The following is an 8,913-nucleotide window of genomic DNA, read 5'->3' as shown; positions in this document are numbered from 1 at the left end:
GTTTTTATCGTTAAAATGTTTTTACCATAAATGCATCATGAAAGAGATAATTTCTTGTGAAAATATTATGAACTCTTGTATATAATGTGATTACTCTATGAAATGAGCATCTTGTAAATATACAACTCGGCTTTCACATTGCTTGTGGGAAATCTAACATTTCGCTCTTGATATTTATTTTTGCATCACTGTTATCATTTCCCATCGCATCATCTGATGTTATCACCTAATTCGGCCCCTCCTTGTGTCACATTTTATCAAATCCCAATTTTCTTCTAATTTTCAGCTAAAAATGAGGAATCTAGTGACGTGTTCTTTACTTTGGCTCCTTGTAAATGTTTTAAGTAGTGCTATATCCGAAAGTAGTGTCCCAGTTCTTCTCTGGGAATCCAAAAACTCAGGTGACCATTTTCACACCGTTCCAGCCCTTGCTGAGTATGACAGGGATGAATTTCTCAATCATTTCTTAAAAAAAATTAAAAACTCTCATTCAAAACCTCTCATTGTGGCGTTTTTGGAAGACACGTTGAGTTTGGAAGACTTCAGTTGGCAAGATTCCAGCAAGAAACAAGCATTCGAAAAAATCCAGAAGTTGGTGGACCAGTCAAATGGCATTGAATTCCTCCCTGCTGTGAAATCTGTTGATGATGCACTCCAAAAGTTGGAAGGCTACGGTTACAGCCAGAAAAACTTTAAGGACCTCCAGGGTGATGAAGAAGGTGTCTTCAGTTTTGTCAGATTTGATGATGGAGATCGCATGGATGAAGATCGTCCAGACATGTTGAATCGTCATGATGAACTCATGGCTGAAGCTGTGAAGAAACTATCCAGCTCACAACGAAACTGCATTTTCGTTTTGTCCGGGAAAGAGCCCTCTTGGATTGAGCCGCAGATCTCGGAATCATTAGCCAGAATGCGCAGAGCGCTGCAAGCAGTTGAATCAAATGGCACCGTTGCAGACAAGGGGCAAGGGCCTTTCCTCTTCAACGCCTCCGGACAAGTTCTTTTGCAGACCCAAGAGGCCCCTGTTCTGATTGTTGATGGAGAAAAAGTTGTACTGCCTCCCACACATGATGTAAGTTCACGCCGCATTTTACACCAGTGTAGTAAACATAACTAGTGAAGCAAATATGGGCGCATGAGTCCTACAGACAGTAGGGTTTCTTTGCAGATTTATACATAGTTTTTGAATGAAGTAGAATTATTAATTCTCTCATTTATGGAGAAATCTTATTTCTCATGCATTTTCTGTTTCTGAGACTGTTTGGTGGACATACACTTATAACACAATCTAGACCGCTCACTAGGCCCAACTTTAGGCGGGGGAGGTAAGACAGCTAGCGGGGTAAATCAGGGTAAAGACGCGCCTTCAGCTTAGTTGATACAGCCGAATATACGAACAAAGTGTACCAGGCAACGGCTAACGGCACTGGCAAGACAGGTATTTCCATCTACTCGGTACATATTGCTGGTACACTTGCTGGGTTGCCTATCGTCTTGCCTGAAGGGACTCAAGTCTCGCCAAAATTTCCTAATGCGCGGTCTAGATTGTATTATATGTCAATGTTGGTGGATCACTGGTTGTGACACGTCAGGAAGGCAACAGCAGGGACTTTTTGTGTCTAATCAAACCCATCATCAGCGTAGCGCAACTTGCCGTAATCGTCTGCTTCCTCTCTGAGTTCATTTATGAAATTCTAAAGGAGCAAGAAAGAGAGAATGGGTCAAACTACAGTTACAGTACAGTTAACTAAAGTTGGGGAGGTTTCAAACAGTTCGCAGGTTCTCTTCTGACTAGTGGTGCCTGATGTGCTCTAAACAGCTAACTGCCACTCCTCGCCAAGTGTCCAAACTTTTCTGATTTTTCACTAATAAGCGCACCTTTGCCAAAATTAATATCTGTCTGTTTTGCTAGTGCCAATATTTACAACCATTCTGCTGCTGTTCTAGCTTTCTTACACGGTTGACTGATTGTGTTTTTATATCCCATAATGTCAGAGGTGTCGTCAGACAAGTTGACATTTGTTTAGTTTTGATTTGCAGGTGTTTTCGCGTCACCACTATCCCCATGAAATCATTTGACTCGCGCAGAAGCGAAAACACAAAGCTTGGATAGGTTTTTTAATACTTTTAAACCTTATAACTTGTTAATTTTTAGCCATTCAGTATCATAACCACATAAAAGTCATGGATCATAGGTAAGTAACTGATAAGTAGTTTTTTTGTGATACGATCATGAGACGGATGTTTTTAAGGTGGTAGTAGTGACCAACGCTTTGTGCAGAGGCGTAAATTTGTTGCCTGCGCCTTCTAATCAAAAGTAAACAAATGTCAACTTATCTGAGGACACCTCTACTCTAATCTTTTGTTGGTTTCAATTTGCAGATACTTAGGTGTAAATTTGTTCATACGTTTTAACATTAGAGAAGGTTAGTATGAATTTCCTGGTTAATCGAGGTCTTCAGAACTGAGTGAATCAGAAATGAATACCCTCTTTAAGTAGCCCACATAATGGCTAGTGCTGTATGTTGGTGGTTATAAATAGAAATCACCATCAAGTAATGTCTCCAAGCCTAGAATTTTACTTAATTAGGTACCGTAACCATGATACCTAGATATGTTGTACTTACCTAATCCTGCATCGTTTTTTCCCCCTAGGATCAGCTAGATACTCGACCGGATACACTTCGTTTGATTTCAACCTTCAAAGGAACTGACAATGGAAAGAAACTCGTGCTTCGCTTCATTTTCAAGCTATCATCTAATGTTTGGACGCTCACCTCTGTTGATTATACTTATGACAATAAGGATGGTTCACTCACCCCTACAACCCCCATAAGAGCTGGAAAAGGTTTTGCATATCTGGATATCAGCCCTCATACGTTTACTAATGAAGACAAATCCATCACACTCAGCTTCAAAAATCTGAAGGTTCGTAGAAGTTTTCTAAAGCTCATATTTAATGAAAGTATCTGATTAGAAAGAAAGGTAACACAAAGAAGATTTTGGGTCCAAAAAAGATGATGAAGTCAGCAGGGAGAAAATATTAATATTAAAATGATTAAAGAAAGTACAATCGGACCGGTTTCAAGAGCTCATCATCAGCAATCACAGACATGATGATCACTAATGATCTGACAAATTTCTCAAAACCGGTCCGATTTTAGCATTTTATTCATGTGCAAGGGAGTTACCATTTTAAGAATTTTAATGATTTCAATATTCTAATCTTGGGCTGTCGTTTTACATTGTACGGTATGAAGAACATCAAGTATACACATCTAGCCTTTCCAAAAGCTAGTAGTGGACTAGCCCTCTTTTATTTTGTCCATAGCAGACACTTTTCATCTCCAATCATTAACAATCTTAAATCATTATTCCGATGATGGACAGAGCCTAATTCTGTGGACGAGTAAATACACATAATAAATCTCTTGAAAATGGACACTCTCAGACAATATTTAACATACGCTATCTTGCTCTAAAGCTGATAGATAGTAGACGGAGGAAAAGACCAGTGCACCTTCCAGAGGGCAATGCAGTCAGCATGCTGCCTTGTAATTGGCTAACTGAATTGTATTGAGGATCCCTAATTATACACTGTCTGAAGTTCTCAAAAATCTTGTGGATGAAATTTAAGACTGAAGATTAAGCCGTAAGATTTTATTGTTCAAATATTAACATAAAATCCATCTCGAATCCTTTCATTTACTCTTGTTACCTTATTTTATTTCTAAAAGTAGGAGCTAAATTTTTAGGTGTATTTTAAGTAGACCTAGCCTTCATCGCCTAGCCGAGTTGGAACACTGGCACTCACAAGCCAGGAGTCGGTAAAATAAACAAGTTCTTCAGGCTCCATTATTTTTATGTAATTGAAAATTTTTTTTCTGATGAATTTGATTGAATATTTTGTTGAAATGTGTTGGTGCTAGTTCCAGGTGTGTTACGACAGGGTTTCTAAGAGCAATACAACTGTAGAAACAACATACTGTATTGCTTAAAGTTGATTTTAGGCATGTAATCGTAGGAAAGTCTCATAAATGTGGCTTCATCTCATAATTGTAGTTGGACGTCATGTGCAGTTATGAAATATGGCGGTACAACTCCACTGAAAGTTGACAATTAAATTTTAATTTTAGATTCCTTTTTTCCCCTCGAACCAATTTTTTTTTTTTTTTTGACTACAAGAAGTGAGAAGAGAAGAAGCATCAGTCAATGTACATAAAGAGATTTTTCCTGCTGTAGTGAAAATACTCAGTGTACGTAATGCATAGTCAACTTTGCTTTGATAATATAATCAACAACTTGTGTCAATTCTCCTTTGATCCTTGTAATTTGAAATTCGGATTCTCTGATAATTACTTTTAATCCGGCCATGATTGCGAAGAGAGCCGCAACTGTTAAATTTTCGAAATTGAGTTTCCTTCTAAACTCGTCTAATCTCTTTTAGATAAAATCACTAAAACTGCTAAAATAGCAGATTTTGTCTTATTTTTATGGAAACGAGTCATCAATATGAGAAAGTTGCAAGTGCACAAAAAAATGACAGTGTAGTAACTATAGTTTTATACAAGACAGCTGTAACCAGCACTCATCCTCCAGAGAGCCCATGAAAACAGAGCTTTTTTGTGAAATGCCTCTCTTTCCTGCCAATTTCTAACGTAATAATGTGTTGTTTGTGTGTCCAAAATGCAACCACTAATGCATGCAAAAGATAGCACTTACAGTTGTCTTGTCTAACATCATAGCCCAACATGAAAATGAATAATATTCTTTTTATGTAATTGAAATAAAATTTTTCGAAGCTACTGACATGAGCCTATTTTCTCAAAACTTTATTTTTGCTTTTATGGCTCTCTTTGCTATCATGGCAAAGTTGTCGTCCTCACCTCTTTTATTTAAAATCACTGTATTTTTTGAAGAGAGTCCTAACTTTGCATTTTCTTTGACTTTTCACAGACGCAAGCATGGACGCGAGGTACATTTAGTCAAGCAGAATCTAAAGTTGGATTCTTCACAATCCCAATCTGGACTGGGATACTCGTTGTTGGGATGTTGGCTCTGATCATGGTTTGGGGTCTAATCATGGTTCTAGATATCAAGACAATGGATCAGTTTGATGACCCAAAAGGAAAAACCATCTCAATCAATGCATCAGAGTAATTTTCTTCGGCCTTTCTCATTGGAAATAGCAAAGCATGGCTTCATCTTTATTTTTATTGTTCTTCAAAGGCTGTGTTCTAATTTAAAATCCAAAACCATTTTCATCATTACTCCCAATTTTTTTTCTTTTTGTTTTTTTTTCATCATCATTATTTTTAAAACTCTTAAAGAACATTAATCACAGTCACCATCTACATGAAGCCTACTTTTCAATCAAATCGGGAGTATCTTTGTTGAATATTTGTTAGGAATTTTAATTGTTACCCTAGTGGATATTTTTCAAGTTTTTTTTCTTCTTCTTTCCTTTTTCAACGAGGTAAATAAGTACTGTAAAAATTATGTGTAAATAGTACGTACTAACTTAAGGTCAAAATTTTGTCGGTACAATGTCCTGTGTCTTAATTGGTCCACTAAGTAAGCGTGAATCAGTTAGAAATTTTGATTTTCTCAACAGTAAACTAAAGACACTTTTAAAGTCCCTATTTTGAATAATTTTTGCATTAATGGTTATATCTTGTTCTCCTCACATCTGTTTGAAACTTTTCATTGAAACCTATTTTGGGGAGGCTTTCTGTTCTTATGGTAGTTTTTCTTTTTTTCCTCCTAAAAAACAGCTGAGTGTTTTCACTCTCTGCTTGTTATCTTTTTTCAAAACTTACATAATTTTTTTTTCTTTCTTTAAGAAAACGAAACCAAAAGAAGGTTTAACAGCATGTCCGAATTTGACACTCTTATTTTACGAGTAGAGTTCAGTTACAATAGGCTGATCAGTGATTAATTTTGGATTACCTGGTCAAAAACTAATCCAGATAATCTGGTGTGGAATGGAATCTAATTTTCATTCAAGAAAACAGCAACACAATAATGTACAGCATTCTGTTCCGTTAGAATAAAAATCAACAATGATTTGTTAGTAGCTCCTTTGAGCAAGGTTTAGGATTTTTCCGGGTTTTTTTTTTCAGTGAATCCAATTTTAAGAGCAGTTTCTAACTTTTAAAAATAGGATAATATTATTTCTGTTTTCGTTCCCAGCCTAGGTTTTAGTTATCTTTTTCATTCAATCAGAATTAATGATATTCAAAGCGACATTAAAAAAAAGTGTAACTGTAGAAGAATCCATAGCAGTTAGAATGTGTTTAATTTTTGATAAGCATCAGAGACTTTGCTTTTCTCATTTGATTTTTGCAGTCAGTGTCTGATATTGTAAGCCAGCATAGCTAAAATTTTGATTAATATGTAAAGGAAATCATCCAGTTTTGAAAAATCAGTCGGCTTGAAACTTGATCAGAATAATTACTTCTCTATCAAAAGAGTTTAATCATGATCAATGTAGTACTTGTTAAACATTATAATGAATTACTTTGTTTTGAAGTTTAATTGAGATAAAAATGAACAAAAAACTATCAGGTATGTTTTTTTTATTTTAAGTTGCCTGGGCAAATAAGAAGGGTAATATCAAAAAAATCACAAGGCTGATTTTTTTCGGTCAAGACGAGCACCTAAACAATGTGTTTTCAGACCTGTATCCTTCGAAACAGAAAGGGTATGCGCATACATTCCTTTTGGACAAGCAAGTATTGGTACATGTACTTATTAAGATATCAGTAACCCTATTTTTATATTTTTAGCTACCCGATTTCTTTCATGTTGGCGTAAATAAATAAAATAAAAGTGCTCGTCAGAATATCACAGTAATGAAAGTATTTTCGGTTTTAAGAACTTTTTTCCAATACAGTGCTGCTAAAATTGAGCAAATGTATTTCATTGTTGTAATAGCTTAATTATTTTCTCTAAAATTAGTTTTCCAGAGAGTTTCTTAAAATTTGTATCACCTTTGAGAGAGAATATTTCCTGCACATGAATATTAATTTGAAAAAATATGCATATCAAATGTATATCAGGAGCTCCACAGTGTAGCAAGGCCCTTTATATGTAACATCCCATCATTTTTCTTGAAACGCAGGTTTTCTTCGGTACACAGGAGAAGTGAAATACTTCAAAAGATGGATTTCGTGATGGCATCTGACTTTCTAATTACTTTTTATATCTACACTAAGTCATAGTAAGGATTTGTTCAAAAGTTAATTTTATTTTTTCATTTGGTTCTCATTAAGCACTATTAAATATACAGATACCACCATCTGAATAAAACTTGAAATATTCAAGGCTATCATCTATAGGACAACAATTTGCAATTAGGAACTACAATTCCTGGTTCAGCTTTTAAAACCACATTCATACCATTCGTTTCAACATGCACATACATGTTTTTACCAATGAGCTGGGAATTGTAGTTTCTGATTGCAAAATGTAGTCCAATTAGGGTCTAGGAAATGCATCTGCTTTTTCAAATGTATTATATACTTTTTAGAATGTTGTAAAATGTCTTAACTTAAGAGTTAGTTATACTTTCCCAGATTGAAATTCAACTTTAATAGCAGCTAAAGTGATGGCATTACCAAATTCCTACAACCATATAAGAAGAGCATCTGCATGTGTTTGGTTAGAATTAAAATCAAACCTTACCCTTTTATCCACGATTTCCTCCGTTTTCATTCCCTTATTACACTAACCTATCAAATCATTTTGGATTTTTGTGATGAATGTTTACACTTTTCGAAGTTTCTGACGTTCTGTAAATAATGGCAAAATGATTTCTTTTAATTCAACCCAAGTGCTGAAAGTCACTTTTTTATGTGTGCACTATTAGAAATACTTTTCATCAAATTTCTTAAGTTTAAGTTTTTCTGTTGCTATGATTTTCCTACAGTCAATGCGTTTTCATATTAAGCTTGTGAATTTCGCAAAAATATAATTCTCATTCAATTTGTCACTCCTCTGATGTAAGAACATATCTCAAATTCCACCTGAGCCCTGTTGCCCATAAAATTCTATTTCTTTTAGGGCTCACGTAGAACAGATACGCCCTTATGTCAGAAGAGCGAATAATTGTTCCCTCATCCTTCTATGTATCATATATTTCATTAGGAGTTGATATTTTCTGTGGTAATTCTTTTTTGTTCACTTGTTTAATCATAATTTTCACCCCTCCATTCTATGCACTGTGCAAATGAAGCAACCTCCTAATTCATATACCTAAATTTCTGCCCAAAAAGTCCTCGTATGGAAGTACTTTCAATGACAGACGTTTGACGCATAACGTGATTTCAAGTTACATATTAACCACATCATTCCACACTTTCAGTCAGTGATAAAATTTAGTAGTAGGACCTACTCAAATAATCTAGAGTCCTCATAGGTAATGCTTTTTTCACTGGTGAAGAATCAGCAGAAAAAAGTTTTGCAAAGTAAATATAATTTTTTTTTTCATAGAAAAATTATTTTATAGTCAGTAATATTTTTTTTTCTTCTTTTTTTTTTGTAAATTTTCATTAACAACTTTCGTATGTAGGTACCCACTCCTAAAAATGTTTTTGGTTTTAAGTACATATTTTGTAAATGTGTTGCATTTAAGATCAGTAATACACAATTTTGTTGTTACATTTGATGGTTAACTTTAATTTGTCTTTGGCAATGATTCCAACCCACTTCTTGCTTCTTTTTCTTCTTGGAGGCAGAAAAATATTGATTTATTCATGAATAAATGTATTCTAGCTCCCCAGGCTTCATTATCAGTAACACCCGGCCAAAATTGCATAACGCTTAAAAGAAAAATCTCCTTGTAGCTCAGAAAACTGTTCCTGCTTGTTGGATTTTTGTTCTTGAGGCTCTAAGAAATATTTTATGAAA

At 35.0% G+C, this 8,913-nt stretch overlaps 1 protein-coding gene across 1 annotated transcript; it reads left to right on the top strand.

Annotated features, from left to right (window-relative positions):
* The first annotated feature begins 204 nt into the window (after positions 1-204).
* Positions 205-8,666, top strand: VhaAC45 (Vacuolar H[+] ATPase AC45 accessory subunit). The gene is made up of 3 exons (XM_019043483.2): positions 205-1,075; positions 2,659-2,931; positions 4,960-8,666. Exons 1-3 carry the CDS (start codon positions 293-295, stop codon positions 5,161-5,163), a joined length of 1,260 nt encoding a protein of 419 aa, XP_018899028.2. The 5' UTR covers positions 205-292; the 3' UTR covers positions 5,164-8,666.
* Positions 8,667-8,913: the final 247 nt, after the last annotated feature.

Source organism: Bemisia tabaci, chromosome 4, assembly GCF_918797505.1.
Source record: "Bemisia tabaci chromosome 4, PGI_BMITA_v3".
Classification (NCBI taxonomy): domain Eukaryota; kingdom Metazoa; phylum Arthropoda; class Insecta; order Hemiptera; family Aleyrodidae; genus Bemisia; species Bemisia tabaci.
This window is presented reverse-complemented; position numbering and strand designations above follow the sequence as displayed.